The 15,765-nt window shown below is 65.2% G+C and overlaps 1 protein-coding gene across 1 annotated transcript; it reads left to right on the top strand.

Annotated features, from left to right (window-relative positions):
* Positions 1–545: 545 nt before the first annotated feature.
* AIRE (autoimmune regulator) lies at positions 546–10,331 on the top strand (the record flags this gene model as incomplete). Its single annotated transcript, XM_080817764.1, has 14 exons — positions 546–791; positions 1,237–1,411; positions 1,650–1,805; positions 2,108–2,182; positions 2,837–2,950; positions 3,790–3,932; positions 4,023–4,103; positions 4,835–4,950; positions 6,014–6,113; positions 6,627–6,809; positions 7,361–7,479; positions 7,566–7,672; positions 9,359–9,423; positions 10,251–10,331. The coding sequence occupies 14 exons, from the start codon at positions 546–548 to the stop codon at positions 10,329–10,331; spliced, it is 1,761 nt and encodes a 586-aa protein (XP_080673890.1).
* Between the last annotated feature and the right edge of the window lie 5,434 nt (positions 10,332–15,765).

The following is a 15,765-nucleotide window of genomic DNA, read 5'->3' as shown; positions in this document are numbered from 1 at the left end:
CCTGTAGGCAATGCCCAATGCTGTGCCCACTGGCCTGCGCTCAGTCCTCCATCAGACAGGCACTCCTCCATCTGACCCTCCTACAGCCCAGGCCCAGGGCCCTGGGCAATGGGGGTGGTAATGCCCACTCCCCACCGGGGACCCTGCCCCAGTCAGCCCCGTGGTCCCGGGCTGAGTGTCCCGTGCGCTTTGGGTGAGGTGGAGGGTGCCTGGGCTGGCCGCCTCCCAGCCCTCTCGCGGAGGGGTCGGCCCCAGTCCAGAAGCCTCCTTTACACAGGGGAGAGACGCCAACAGCCCTCTGGCGGGTGCGGAACTGGGGGCCTGGGGCCTTGTCCTCACTGGATTACACGGAAGTTTCCATTCCGGCCCCTCCCTCTGGCCCTGATTGGCTCTGGGGAAACACAGCCTTTGCTCTTTTCGGGGGGAGTCCGCTATAATAGAGACGGGGTGCTGGCTGGGCTCAGCCCTCCACAGGTGCCCGCCCAGCTGTGCCCCCACACAGGTGCCCGGCAGGGCAGGGGCCGCGCGAGGGCCAGGAGGCGGAGATGGCCCAGACACTCCCCAAGTCCAGTGGCGCCCCAAGGCCGCGGGACCCCAGGCGGGGAGAGGGGGCCCCGAGCCCCATGCCCCGAGAACCCATGACGGTGGGCGAGGCCCGGGCAGGTGGGGACGCTGTTCTGCGCCGTCTCCTGAGGCTGCACCGCACAGAGATCGCCGTGGCCGTGGACAGCGCCTTCCCGCTGCTGCACGCGCTGGCCGACCACGACGTGGTCCCCGAGGACAAGTTCCAGGTGGGCCCCAACCCGGACTCCCAGCACCCCCCAGGCTCCCCAAGCCCTGCCGTGTCTGGGAGGCTGCCCCAAGCCAGGGCCAGTGTCTGGGAGGGCGAGCTTCAGATGGGCCTTACTGGCCCCCCACGAGTCGGGGTCAGAAGGTTGGGATGGGGGCTGCTGGTGTGATCACGGGTCAGGGGCCTGGCCTCCAGGACAAGCTCCTGTCCTCCCGATGCCCCCTCCCAGCCCTCCCGAAGCTGCCCTCCAAGCCGGGGGTGTGGTCCCCGAGTCCCAGGCCGGCCTCCCTGGCCCCCAGCACCCTCGGGCACGCCCACACCCACCTCAACCCAGGGGCATGGGCACGGCGCCCACGTCTCCTGCAGCACCCTCCGGGAGGGCGGCAGGAAGTGAGGGTACCGGGGAGGCAGGCGGCAGGGCCTCCCACTCCCCGCCCTTGCTCCAGGAGACTCTGCGTCTGAAGGAGAAGGAAGGCTGCCCACAGGCCTTCCACGCGCTCCTCTCGTGGCTCCTGACGCAGGACGCGGCTGCCATCCTGGACTTCTGGAGGGTTCTCTTTAAGGACTACAACCTGGAGCGATACGCCCGGCTGCAGCCCATCTTAGACGGCTTCCCCAAAGGTGGGGAGGGCACCGTGGGGGGCGGGGGTCCCACGGGGCTCGGCCCCCTCACTGGGGGCCTGCGGCGGCTGAAGGCACCCCAACTGGACTGAGGAGGGAGGGTCGGGGCGTGGCGAGGGAACCCCTGGACATCACCTAGGACCGTCCTGGCCTCTGCCTGCCGAAGGGCCGGGGTCTCGCCCTCCTTGCCACAGTGGGGGCTCCGGTCTTGAGGCTCGGCCCCCCTCGCACCCTGCAGATGTGGACCTCAGCCAGCCCCGGAAGGGGAGGAAGCCCCCGACGGGCCCCAAGGCCCCGGTGCTGCTGCCCAGACTCCCCACCAAGAGGAAGGCCCTGGAGGAGCCAAGGGTCGCCCTGCCTGTGGCATCGTCTCCACGGGGGACCTCCAGCCCAGGTGCCTAGTTGAGGAGCTAGTCAGCTACAGACTGCCCTGGGGAGCGCCCCCCCCCGACCACACCCCCTTCCCCACCGCCCGGCCTGGAGCCGGCCTCGCAGGGGCTGCGGAGGTCCCCTTTGGGTCCCTAGAGGATGAGCCTAGCCGTCCCTTGTCCCAGGACGCTGGGAAGTAGGCAGGATGTGGACACCAGAGCTCAGTAAAGCCAGGGGACCCCAGCGAGTTGGGGAGGCCCCACCCTGGGCCGCTGGCCTTGGCCCCAGCAGGGAGACGAGGGCCGGGCCGCTGCGCTCCCCCTGCAGGCTCCCAGGCGAAGGCCAAGCTGTCCAAGAAGCCCGAGAGCAGCGCGGAGCCACAGCGCCTCCCGCCGGGAACCGGTGAGCCAGGCGTCCTGCCGCCCGGTGCGCTGCGGCCGCGGTCAGGGGGTCAGGGGATCAAGGGCCGAGGTGGGGTGCTGCCCTCGGAGGGCCTGTCCTGGCGTCTCAGATCACCCCGCATGTGGCTGGCCCCATGTCCCCGTCCTTCAGGATCAGCCCAGACCATGCATCCTCCAGAGTGTCCTGCTTGTCCGTCTGCTGGATGAAGCCTGGCCCCTCTCTGTCCCCTCCTTGCCCCAGCCTGGGGGACCTCAGAGACCTCCTGTGGTCACCTGATCTGCAGGCCGCCCCGGAACTTGGCCTCCCTCCCAGCAGCCCAGGGCCAGGTGCTGGGGTCCGTGTTCATCCCTGCCGACCGTGGGGAGTGAGCTCCCAGCAAGCGTGCGCGCTCGCGTGCGCACACACACACACGCACATGCACACACACACACCACACACACCGCACACACACCCACGGGTTCTCTCTACAGTTACATACGGGCTGTCTGTCTGTCTGCGTCCAGGGGCTGGCCCCCTCCAAGGCCCGCCCTGGGCAGAAGGAAAGAAGGGTTCCACAGCCCAGGCACCTCTCGGACCCCCCACCGCCTGCAGGAAGGAGGGGTTCAGGGGCTCTCCTTCCGATGGGTGACCCCCATCTGCGGCTCCCCTCCTCAGGAATTCAGACCATGTCCACTTCGGTCCAGAGGGCCGTGACGGTGTCGTCGGGGGACGTCCCAGGAGCCTGTGGGGCGGTGGAGGGGATCCTCATCCAGCAGGTGTTCGAGTCAGGTAGACGGCTCGCCGGGGGGCTGCCGGAGGGACGCAGGCCCCCCGGACCCCCGTCCACCCTGAGCACCTGGCGGCCCCAGCGCTGGTGGGACCATGACTCTGCTACCTCTGGAGGGGGGTATGGGCACCGAGGGCTCCCCTGGGGGTGCGGGGCTCCTGGACTTCTGGGGGGCCGGCGGTCCGGGACCACAGCCTGGGTCAGCTCTGCGCATTCAGACGGGCCCCTCAGGGTCTTGGACTCACCCCCTCCCAGGAGGTTCTCCCACAGGACAGCCTGAACACCTGTGCACCCCCCCACCTCCCTGCCCTCCCTCTGAGCTGCGCAGCTGCCCGTGGGGATGCTGAGGACAGTGAGGGCCAGCTGGCCCCTGGGAGCTGATGCGGGCCCCGGGCCCACGGCCCAGGGAGGGTCCCGAGGACCCTGCAGGAGCTCCCCACGGCCGTTATGACCAATGGCCACAAACCGGGCAGCTTCGAACAACAGGGCTCCCCAGAACAACAGGGCTCCCCAGATCAGGGTGTCGCAGGGCCTCGCTCCCTCCGAAGGCTCCGGAGGAAACTTTCCTGCCTCGGGGCTCCCTCCCCGGGGATGCTGGCCTCCGCCCTGCGGTCCCTGCCACCAAGCCACAGGGGCTCCTCCCTGGGTCTGTGTCCTCTCTGCTCTTCTTGGGGGCACCCGTCATCGGACCCGGTGTCCCCAGTGTCCCTCGGGAGCCTGGTCCCTAGCAGAGCGGGGCTCAGCGGGGCGGGGGCGTGCTGGGACCCAGCTGCCGAGAGCCTGCCCAGGGCGCCCAGGCCCTGGGGCCACCGCACGGGGCCCAGCCGGCCTCTCCTCCCAGGTGGCGCCAAGAAGTGCATCCAGGTCGGGGGGGAGTTCTACACTCCCGGCAAGTTCGAGGACCCCGGCGGGGGTAAGGGCAAGACCCGGAGTGGCGGCCTGAAGACGCTCGTCCGAGCCAAGGGGCCCCAGGCTTCTGCCCCCGTAAGCACCGCCCTCTGCACCCGGGGCTCAGCTGGGGCGGGGCCTGCAGGGGGGCTCCCGTGGTGGTGACCCTCCCCCTCCCCCCAGCAGGGCGGGGGTGAGCTGAGAGCCGGCCAGCAGGGCAGGGCACAGGCGGCTCCCGCCCTCCCCAGCGAGCCCCAGCCCCATCAGGTAATGCCCCACCCGCAGGGAGGTGGGGGGAGGTGGGGGGAGGGGGGGACACACGCTGCCACCGCTTCTGCCCTGGGCCGGGCTCTCCCGTGGGGGTGAGGGCAGAGGCCTGGCTTTCCCTTAGCACTACTTCTTCTGGTAACACACACAACTGTAAAATTTCAAGTAAGTCAGGGCAAGCGAGTCCTACCGGGCTTTGACCACCATGGTCTGGTCTAGGCACCCGCTGTCCCTTGTCTCCCGGCGGGCCAGTGGGGGGGGGGTGGCCCCTGCTGGGAGTCAGGAAGCGGAGCGTCAGCTCCTGTCCTTGGGCTCCCAGCGCAAGGTCACAGCTCTGACAGACCCCCTCCCACACCGGGTGGGGTGCTGGGCCCCAGGCACTCAGGAAGGGTGGGATCCCTGCCTGCCTCCAAGGGCTCCCCAGAAGGCAGTGGCGGGGGGCGGGGGGCCGGTTATGACAACCAGTGTGCTCGTCGCTGTGCCAGGCTGCCTGGCCTGGGGAGGTGACCCCACGGAGGGGACCATGGCACCATTTGGGCAGGGCTGCGAGGTGGGGACATCTCAGAGGTGGGGACATTGGGGGAGGGCAGGGAGCAGGGGCAGAATCTGGGGCATGGGCCAGCAGGGAGCAGGCAGGGGACGGGGCAGTGGAGCTGCTCTGAGGGGCTCCCCGGGAGGGTGCCCCCCGCCCCGGGAGCTTCCAGCGGCTGCGTGTGTCTTGCCCGCGCCAGAAGAACGAGGACGAGTGTGCCGTGTGCCGGGACGGCGGGGAGCTCATCTGCTGCGACGGCTGTCCCCGGGCTTTCCACCTGGCCTGCCTGTCCCCGCCGCTCCGCGACATTCCCAGGTGAGCCCTGCACGCTGCCTCCCAGGATGCCCCCGCCTGCCTCCACGGCCTCTTCTACCCAGCGGACCCTGACCCTGGGCAGGAGGCTGCCCAGAAGCCTCTCCGTTCCGCGGCTGGGAGGGAGGCCTTCGTTCACATCACTGGACCGGAGGCTGGGGCCTGGGGCCTCCCTCCCCACCTCCCCGTGCGGCCACACTGCTCCCCCACCACTCCCCAAGCCTGGCCAGGAGGGGTCCCAGAGGGCAGAGAAGCAAGAAGGCTCCCGGTGACAAACAGCCATCCTGTCCCATCTCACCGCACACCCCCCAGCCCAAACTCCCCCGAGCCGCCGGTCCCCCTCTCCAAGCAAGGTCGTATTCAAAGTCAGGCTGAGTGTGCCCGTCCCAAGCAGGGTGCCTGTCCTCCCGGAGTCTGCCTCCTGGCGCTCCCTTCCCCCGACCCTCCCAGCCCTAGCCTCTCCCACCAGCTCCCACAGCAGGAGGGGAAGAGCCTGGGTGGGACAAGTGACCCCCCTTCTACCCTGGCCTAGCCCCCTGAGTGACCCTGACCAGGTGGCTTGTCTCTGAGCCCCGGATGCTTGTCACTGGAATGAGAGGGTTTGGGTGGGGCTGCCGTCCTCCTTCGCACCCTTGACCACGTCCCCTTCTGCTGGGCACCACCCGCTTGTGGAAACGTGGGTCCGGGGGGTATAAACACCCCGGTTCAGAGAGGTCCCACTGACGCGGGGCCCATGAGAGCCACGCCCAGGCCGCTGCAGGTTAGCAGGAGTCCCGGATTCTCAGGGCGGCAGAGACGCTCTCGGACAGGACACCGACAAGGCTACCGAGGGCCACCCCACCAGGGGTAACCTCCCCAGTGTCCTGCCTGGGCTCTCCTGCAGACTGGCCGGGCCAGCGCCTCCATCGTGGCTCTGCCCACTGGCCTGCCTGGGCCTCCGTTTCCCTACCTGAAAAGGGAAAGGGGTGACTTGGGGGGAACTTCAGGCCTCCCCTGCCCTGCGCATTGGGAGTCTACCGTCCCTTCTGCTCGCCTTGCACGTCCCCGGCTGTGGCCACGGGAGCAGTGGGACGTGGAGGTGTTCCAGATGCCTGCAGGGAAGAGCCCCGCCGGACCTGCCCCGGGCCGAGGAGCCCCCGCCCCCCGAGCCGCCCGCGGAGCCCCCGGTACGCACAGGCCCCTTCCAGGGCCCTCCGTCCAGCCTCCTGGCGGCTCCTGCAGGTCGGGCCCCAGCCACGCAGCTGTGCGCCCCCCGCCCCGGCCTGGCCTCACCAGCTCGGCTTTCCGCACCGGGAAGTGGTCCTTCCAGGGGCCCCATTTCTCGGCGGGGGCCTCGGCTCCATCGGTCCAGCACGGGGATGCCCTTTGGCCACTGAGAACATTGTCTCAGAACGTGTCGGTGGCAGGCGAGACGCGAGTGATAGAACATAGGCCCCGCTACAGACTGAGCTCACCCACACCCCGCGAGGGCCACAGACACCCCGCGAGGGCCACACATCCCCGCCTCAGGTGGGGGGCAAGGACCTTGCTGAGGAACTGGACCCAAACCTTTCCAACCCAGTGTGGGGCCCCCGACACCAGCTCCCCTGGGCTCCCAGGGTCTGGGGATCACTGGCTCCCTGGGTGGCCCTGTGCCAGTCCCCCCGTGGCCTCTCCAAGCACTGACCCTCCGGTTCCAGGTCCTTCTGGGACTGAGGCTGACAGGAGAAGAGGCGAAGGCACTGTCCAGGGAGACCCTGGTCGGGATCGACACCCCTGCCCCCTACAAGCACCTGCCGGCCCCACCTTCGGCAGCCGCCTTGCCGGCACTGGACCCCTCAGCCCTGCGCCCCCTACTGTGTGTGGAACCTGAGGGGCAGCAGGTGAGGGGGTGCTGGGGTGGGGTGGCTGTCTGCCGGGGGCTCAGGGCCTGCAGGCCCCCACATGGAGCTCTGACACGCAGGGGGAGAGGGGGTCGTCATCTGATGGGGGGTCGGGGTCAGGGCTGAGGGAGGCCTTAGCCAAGAGCCGCCAGACGGCCGGCCGTGGAGAGGGCGGCCTGGGGGGCTGGGTGATGGAGGAGCGCCCCCAGAACCGGGACGGAGGGCCGGGAAGGAAGCTTCCGGAGGGACCCCAGCGGGAGTGAGATTCTGTCCCTGACCCTGAGACCCCTACCCCCAGGCACCACGATAAGGGGGTGGCCCCTCATGTTGGGGAGTCCCAGTCCCCACACCCTCCCGCCTCCTCTGGGGGTGCAGTCCTGGGGTCCCCTTGACCAGCCCTAAAAAGGGGGTCCGGGCCCACCAAGGCAGAGGAGGTCTCTCCCGGCTGCAGTCCGGTCTGCCCGGTGTCCCTGAGCTCCCAGGGGCGGGGCAGAGGGCGTGGCTGTGCGCCCCCCCCCCCCCCCGCCAGTCACAGCGCTGCTCCCTTCCAGGGCCCCGCGGGCGCGCGGTGCAGCGTGTGCGGGGACGGCACGGACGCGCTGCGGTGCGCGCACTGCGCCGCCGCCTTCCACTGGCGCTGCCACTTCCCCGGAGCCGTCGCAAGGCCAGGGTGAGTGCGACGACGGCTGGGGCGCCCGGCCGGGGAGGGACACCGCTGGCCGCGGCGACCCCGACACCCTCGTCCGCTGTGTGCAGGGCCGTCCCGCGCTGCCGGTCCTGCTCCGGAGATGCAGCCCCGGCCCCTGAGGAGGGGGCGACCGCCCCGAACCCCGCCCGCGCTGCACTAGGGCCTGCCAAGGTCAGTGCTACCCCGGGAGGCCCCAACCCCGCGGGATTGGGGTGGCCGGGACACCTCCAGGGACTGCCCAGGTGCCCGCTGCCCGGGTGTGCACCAGTGAACCCCCCGTTGGTTGTTTTCACACGGTGCAGTTGTTCAAACAGGCCCCTTTTGGGTAACTTAGCATCTATTTGAAAGGGACACCCACTAACCAACAGTGGTATGAGTTGGCGGTTGGCTGCCCCGTTTCACGGTGACCGAGCCCAGCCCCAAGTCCCCCTCTCCCGGTCCCTGGGGTGCAAGTAGCCCCCGTGCATGGGGGTGAGGCGGGAGCAGCACGGAGGCCCCACGCCTGGCAAGAACAAGCCCGCTCGGCTGCCCAGTGTGGCCGGGCTGCGCGGGGCTCCTAGTCCCCCAGGCCCCCTGGGCGCCCCCACCCCGGGCCCCCCTGCAGCCCCCTCCTGCCGCCAGCCGGGAGAGCTCTCTGTGGTCATTAATCTGCCTTCCTGCTGAGCCGCACTGGTCCCGGGAGCCTGAAGGATGGGAGTCCCGTGTGCAGGGGCTTCCTGACGTGTTCCTGACCCCAGGACAACCTCTGAGGGCCCTGGGGGAGGCGAGAAGTCCCACCCCCATCTGTGGCCCACCCTCCTTCCCAACAGTGCCACATACTCCCCGGACACGCTGTGCGGGTAATGGGCCAGCCCGGGTACTGGGGGGCCAAGGCCGTGCCCACGAGGTGACTCCCGCACAACCCCACAGCCCGGCCGGCACCTGCCTGTGTGCACTTTGCAGGTCGGCCTGGAAGGCTTGTCCCCACCGATCTGCACCGCGCAAGCTCAAGCGGGGGGGTGGGGGGTGGGGGTGGGTGCGGCGGGCATCCTGCCCGCCCCACCCCAGGGGGTCCTTCCCTGAAAGAAGATGCTTCCTCTTGGACACCTGGGATCATTGCTTTCAAAAGACCTCGTCCTTGAGATGTAAAATGTAATGACCTTGGAGAGTAGCCGCCCCAGCCCCCTTAGCCCCTCCCTCGGCCCCACCTTCCCTAGGTGCCTTCCCAAGAATGTGAGTGTGGCCCCCGACCCTTTTCCCCAGCCCCGCCCCCCACCAGACACAGCGTGGAGGTTGTGCTCCTCCTTCCCGACCTCGGGCTGGTCCTGCCTCCCAGGACCAGTGTTGATGAGCTGGGACTTGGCGATTTTGAGCCAGAAGCTGGCGGCCTCCTGTGGTTGGTTCCCTGGCCTGGCCCCTTGCCCAGGGGCATCATGGGCTCTGGCAGTGTTTGTTGGATGGTTGACTGGCTGGCATAGGACCAGGCACTTTCCTCTCTGGGCCTCAGTTCCCATCCATAACAGGTTCCCTTCTAGCTGGTTCTCTAAGTTGCCTGGCTTTCCCCGGAAGGCTGCGCGTAGCAGGTGGAGGCAGGCAGGCCCTGGGGGCCTCGGGGAACCAGCTTCCGCTGGGGCCAGGGGGCTGACTGGCAGCGGGAGCTCTCATGCCCACCCTGCCCGCGCCCAGCAGCCTGGGAGGAGCCGGGTGCTAGAATTCAGATCCCGGGGCCCTGCCTGGGGCGGCGGCCCCACTGCCCTGGCATGAGCCTCTGCCCCAACCCCCCTCCCCCCCCTTGCCTCGGCAGGGAGTCCTGCTTCGTTTTGGCCGTCCCTAGCAGGGGTGCGGAAGCTGGGCTGACCTTCCTTTCCTGGGCTGCAGGCAGGGGACGGTTCTGCTGGTCACGAGCCGGTTCTGCACAGGGACGACCTGGAATCCCTCCTAAGCGAGGTAACACGTCACCCACCGGTCCCCAAAGCAGCCGGCACCCAAGCCTCCCAAGCGGCTGGAAAACCCCCCTTCTCTGGGGCTCCCAACACCACAGTCCCGTGGAGGCCCCTCCCCCCACATGGAGGAGCCCCCAGGGGACCCTGAGCCCTTCCCGCCTCCAGCCCTGTCTGGGGTCCTAGACCCGGGGTCCGGGGACTACAGAACCTCACACAAGCACTGCAGAATCCTGGCGTCCTCTGGGGGTGGGTCGGGCGCCCCGGAACCTCTCAGTGGACCTCTCATGGCCCCATCAACCCAGGCCTCTGTCCCCAAGGACGAGCAGCTTCAGTCACTGGGAAGAAAATGGGGCTTCTAGGGGTTCCGCCTTCTTTTGACAGGAGGTCAGACTCCTCCAGCCCTCCCCAGAGCCTGGGGCCAACACGTGTCCTCCTCGGGCCATGGGGCCCTGCCCTGTGCGGTGGGCTGGGAGCATGGGGGTCCCACGCAGTGCAGGTGTCTTGGGGGGGGACTCCAGGCTCTGTGGCTCCGGCAGGGCCAGCTGCTGGAGACCGGCCCTGAGCGCAGGGAGGGAGAGAGCCCATGGAAGAAGGGGCAGAACAGCCGCGGCGGCCTCGCCCCGTGCTTACAGGATGCCAGGATGGAGCACTGGATGAGGAGTCCTCCCCCCACCCCCGGCACGTCTTGTGGTGCCTTGGGCCTCAGTTTCCCCACCTCTGAATGGGAGGGTCAGGGTGCTCAGAATGCCTGGTGACCCTGGAGGCCAGGCTGTGCATGCCCGTGTGGGGGCTGGGCTCGGTCCCTGAGTCCCCCGCTCTGCTGTCTTGCAGCACTCCTTCGACGGTATCCTGCAGTGGGCCATCCAGAGCATGGCCCGCCCGCTGGCCGAGGCGCCCACCTTCCCCTCCTGATCCAGGACGGCTGGGGTCTGTGGGGCAGCCCTGGGGGAGGGGAGGCCCCCCGCCGATGCAGCCTCAGCTGACAGCGGACCCCCGCTCCCCGCTCCCCACTCCGAGTCAACAGGCCTGTGAGTCCCTGCTCGTGCTCACGGTGGCCTCCCCTGAGCGGGCAGCAGGACACACTCCCCAGCCCTGGGAGCCGGGTTAGGACCAAGAAAAACGGAAAGGGCTGGGTGTCGTCTCCACTTGGCTTGCGGCCGCGACTCATCTTTGTGCACACACCAGCATCGCACGGACTCAGATAAAAATCATTCCGGGGGGCTTTGACAGGCTCTCCCGTGGGGGGTGGGCCCCTGCCTCTCCCGTGCCCCACGCGTAGGCTGCGCTGGTGGGAAGGGACGGGCCCGAGAAGCGGACAACGCGCTCTTTTCTCTGCTGGCTCCTGTCCCCGCCATCCACCTGCAGTGAGGTCCAGGCCCCCCATCGTCGGCTACCCCCACGGGCCCCCAGCTCCTGCATCCCTCAGAGCCTCGGGGCTGAGAGCCTCCTTCCCTTGGGGCTCCCCGTCCGCCTCCTTGTCCCATCAGACATTTACCCGGGAGACCTTGGTGGCAGATCGTCTGTATCTGTCCAGGCACGCCGGTCCGAGGGGGCTATTCCGGCTGGAGGGACAGATTGTGTGTAGGAGGCAGGTGACCTCCGTGAGGCATGAAGCAGGCCCGGGCCGTGGCAGGAGGATGCTTGGGGTGGAGGCTGAGGGGGCAGGTGGGGGGACAACCACTGGGCCGGCGGGTCGGGGTGAAGGGGGCCACAGGGCCAGCACCACCCCTTACTTTCCTCGAAGCACATGCTGTGGTCAGATGCTGGCCCATGGCCAGGGTCCGGGGCAGGACCCTGCCTAGGACACAGCTCCTGGGTCGGTTGTGGTGGAAGAAGATGTCGGGGCCATCAGAGCTCCCCACCCGCAGGGACCCCATGGTGGATCGCCCCGAGGGGGAGGGAGGGAGTGGCCACAGGCCTTGCCCTGTGTGGGCAGCTGAGCTGCGACCCATGTGCTGACTTGGGACGGCAGCTTGCGACCCCTCCCAGGGCAGCCCAGCCAGGGAGTGACATCAGGGATAGGACTCATGGCCCTTGGCACCTCGGGGGTCTGGCTGGCTCACCCCACTTCTCCGGGCACTTCCAGGGCCCCCTGATCCACACGCGGGCTTCTTAGGCAGCCCCTTGGGAATGGGGCGGGAGGGGCTGGTCCCCCAGGACAGCTGTGCTTTAGGGTCAGACAAGGTTGGGATATCAAGGGAAGAAAATCTCTCAGAAAGTAGAGCAGAAATGAGCTGGAAATTAGGAAAGTACAGACAATACACAGAGGTGGTCAGCCCAGGATCCGAGCTGTAAAGGACCGGCACTCCCAGAAGAGGGAAGGGGAGAGCAGAGCGGAAGAAGTCCTTGGGGAAACAATTCAAGAACTTGCCCCAGGCGGAAAACACACCACGGCACTGGGAGGGCACAACGTGTGCCCAGCACAGCTGCAGGAAGCAGACCCGCTGACGCACCTCCTGGTGGAATTCCACAACAGCTGGGAAAAGAAGATTCTACAGGCTTCTGGAGAGAGACTATTGGGTGGTGTGCAAACGGTGAGGAATTGGGAGTGACTTTGACTTCTCAATAGCAACATTGGAAGGCACAGAACAATGGAATGAACGTTCCTCCGCGATTCTGTAGCAAGATGCTTTCTAACTAAAATTCTGTATGCAGCAGACCTCCATGCGGGCATCAGGATCGAGCAATGCCAATTCAAACACATGCAGAGCCTCCCCAAATGGCTCCATGAGTGCTTCATCAGGAACATTCTAGAGCACGTGCCCCACCCAGATTTGGGAACTGGTGGATGCGAGATGCCCAAAGGACGGTGGTGGGGACAGAGGTCCTAGGATGACAGGTGCACACCTGATGGTGATGGCAGTATCCACACTGGGGCAGCAGGGCTCAGGGCACAGTCTGAGGGCTGTCCTTCCCCAGAAAGATGTTGTCCCCGCCATCATTCCGTCTTCATAGTCTGAGGGCAGACGGCCAGGTGAGTGGCCCCGATTGTTATCTGGCCCAACTTGGCTTCACTGTGACTAATGAGCCTCCTTTTCTCCTCTGTGATAACAGGACGTATATATTTACCCCGTGTCTCCCAGACTCCTGACACGAGAGCTTCTAAAACCCTGGGGATTTCCCGATGTATAGGGCTGAGAGGAGCACCTTGTGTTATTCAAAACAAGCCCTTTTTAGCCACACCTGAGGGTATGTCAGCAAGGTGACTCTTGGGGAATGGGGGACTGGTCACCAGAACCAACCAGTGATCAGAGAGTGGGGGCTCTGAGCCACCCCCAACCTCAGAGAGAGTCAAGGGACTGAGGTTGAGGTGGTTACAAACGGCTGGCAACTTAATCCATCACTCTAACAGGACGGAACCCCCATAAAAATCCTAAGCACAGGGGTTTGCCATGCTCCTGGGTTGGTGAACACACCCACCCGCCACCATGAGGACAGAAAGCTTCTGCACTTGGGACCCTTCTGTACCTTGCCCTATGGACCTCTTCATCTGGCTGTCTATCTGCAGCCTTTATCATACCCTTTATAATAAATCAGTAAGGAAAGTGTTTCCCTGAGTTCTGCGAGCTGTCCTAGCACATTATCAATCCTGCGCAGGGGGAGTGGTGGGAACGCCCCAAATGTGGCCGAGTCGGACAGAAGCGTGGGGGACCTGGGGCCCCATGACTGTGACTGGCATCTGAGGTCGAGGCAGTCCTGTGGGGCTGAGCCCTTAACCTGTGGAGTCTGACCCTGACTGGGTGGTTAGAGTCAGAATTGAATTAAATCGTTGGACACCCAGTTGGTGTTGGAGAATCGGTTGGTGTGGGGAACACATCTGGGCACTTGATGTCAGAAAACATTCAACATTTTGTCTGTAGTCGGGATGTGAGTTTGACCATCTGAGAGCCAGAGGGGGCCCTCAGTTTGCCCTGCAGCAGGACAAACCAGCCCAGTCCCCAATTATATGCCTGCCTAATGTCTAGGACCTGCCCACACCATAGCCTGGCTGGCTTGCCTCCCAGGAAGGGACTGGTGGTGGCTTTAAAACATGTCAGCACAGGGGCGCCTGGGTGGCTCAGTGGTTTAAAGCCTCTGCCTTCGGCTCGGGTCGTGATCCCAGGGTCCTGGGATCGAGTCCCGCATCGGGCTCTCTGCTCGTCGGGGAGCCTGCTTCTTCCTCTCTCTCTGCCTGCCTCTCTGTCTACTTGTGATCTCTGTCTGTCAAATAAATAAATAAAACCTTTAAAAAAAAAGACACGTCAGCACGTTCTTTGATACCCATTTGTTCAAGAAGGGGCGCTTCGTTCCTCTCCCCTTGAGTGCAGGCTGAACCGAGCTTCTTGTTTCTAGTTAGTAGAATGTGCTAGAAGAGCCATGGGTGACGCCTGGTTAGGTCATCAAAAGCACGGTGGCTTTCCCCTCGGATGGCGTTCTCTGGGGGAAGCCAGCACCATGTTTGAGGACACGGACGTGGCCACAGCCACATGCTATCGCAGGAGCAGCCCCTCCCGCCGCGTTTGGGCCCGCAGATGATGCGGCCACCCTCACGGGAGAGCCGAAACCAGAACCGCCCCAGAGCAGCTCTCCAAGCCCTGGCTTTCGGAAACCGTGAGATCATAAAGGGGTATCGCTGTACAGGCCTCCAAGTTTCAGGGTACTTGGTTACGAAGGTCTCCCTGAGAGCTGGCAGCTGTCAGGGGGACAGGCAGACTGTGGCCCAGGGACCATTCCAGCTCTGCGAGAGCCTCCATCCAATAGTGGCTCCAGTGGCCTTTTCTTGCCCAGTGACCTTGTGTTTGCCACTTTTAGCTTCGTACCACAAAACCACGCAATTCTAAGCGCACACACAAGCCCACAGACATACGTAAAGCTAGAAGAAAAGCAAGAAAATGGTGAATGAAAACATCAGCATATTGGTTATCCTGGAGGGCACATCGGTGTCTGGCTCATACTCTCTACCCCGGACATAGTGCCCGCTGCATTCGAACTTTCTGCAGGTAAACGAGTTGTGCGGTTTGTCCACGCTCTCCACTCCCCCGGCCCCCTGCCTCTTGCCAGTCCCCAAACCTCTACTCTTTCTCAATATTCCACACAATGGAATGATTTTGTTTTGTTTTGGGTAAAAAACCATTTTAAATGTTGTTAGTTACCCTCTTTATTCGTTATTATCATCATTTGTGATAAAAAGATTTAGCATGAGTTTTTTTTTTTTTTTTAAGATTTTATTTGTTTATTGGGAGGAAGCATGCACAGGGGTGGGGAGAGGCTCAGAGGGGGAGGTAGAGGGAAAGCCTCCCAAGCAGACACAAGCTGAGCCGGAGCCTGCCAAGGGGCTCAGCCCTTCCCCCCTGAGATCCCGACCTGAGCTAAAACCAAGAGTTGGATGCTGGGCCCACTGTGCCACGAGGCACCCGGGTGTGGGCTTCAAGTGTATGGTGCAGAATTGTGAGCAGGTGCCGGGAAGGACCACGGCGCTCCAGGACTCCTTCATCCTGTGGATCAGACCCCTGCCCGCCCTTTGACCAGTACCTCCCAGTTTCTCCTACTGCAACCATGGAGTCTTTACTGGCCAACCTTTTATCAGAATGTAACACAGATAAGGACACACGCAAAGCACAGGTGATCCCTGCGCTGTATTTTCACAAAACAAACACCTCTTGTCACCATTCCGCTCAGGAAAGGCAATGTTCCCTGTGTCCCAAGATGCCTCACGGCTGTCTGGGCCTTCCCAATGGCCAGTCCTGGGTCAGGGCTCCTGCAGGATGGGTCCCCACTTGGGGGGGTCTCGGCTCACAAGAGGGGCTCCACCACGGCACCTGACTGACCCAGGGACCACGTAAGGTAGAGACCATCGTCCTGACACCACAGGACGGTGTGTAAGTTTTCCGAGGGTCCAACGGGGGTTTACTGCAGCAGGAATGAACGGGTGAAGGCTGGTTTTGCGCTTCCTCCCGGCACCCTAACTGAGCACCGAGGGCTCTCCGTGGCCCCCGCTGAAGCCTCAAGGCCCTTCCTGGTCGCCGGAACAGGACGGAGGGGAACTTGGGCTCCTGCCACCAACTTCTTGAAAAGCAAAGTCAACACAGACCGGGCCTAGACCTGCAAATACTTCGCAGGACTTGGCAGGGGACGGACGGTCTGGAACGCGCTCGGAAAGCTTGACGGCAGGTGGGGTTTGGCCCCCGGACTCTCGGCGCCGACTGTCCGTCCACGCGCCGCGTTTGCTAAATTGAAACAACGCGGCCGGGTCGGTCCGAGGTCGCAGAGTCCCTCGCGGTGGCGGTGCCGCTCGGTGTCGCCCAAGCGGGCCCGGAACCGCCTCGCGGCCGCCCTCTCCGCCCCTGCCCGCGCCCCCGGCCGGTGA

The sequence above is a fragment of the Martes martes genome, assembly GCF_963455335.1.
Source record: "Martes martes genome assembly, chromosome: 1".
Lineage (NCBI taxonomy): Eukaryota > Metazoa > Chordata > Mammalia > Carnivora > Mustelidae > Martes > Martes martes.
This window is presented reverse-complemented; position numbering and strand designations above follow the sequence as displayed.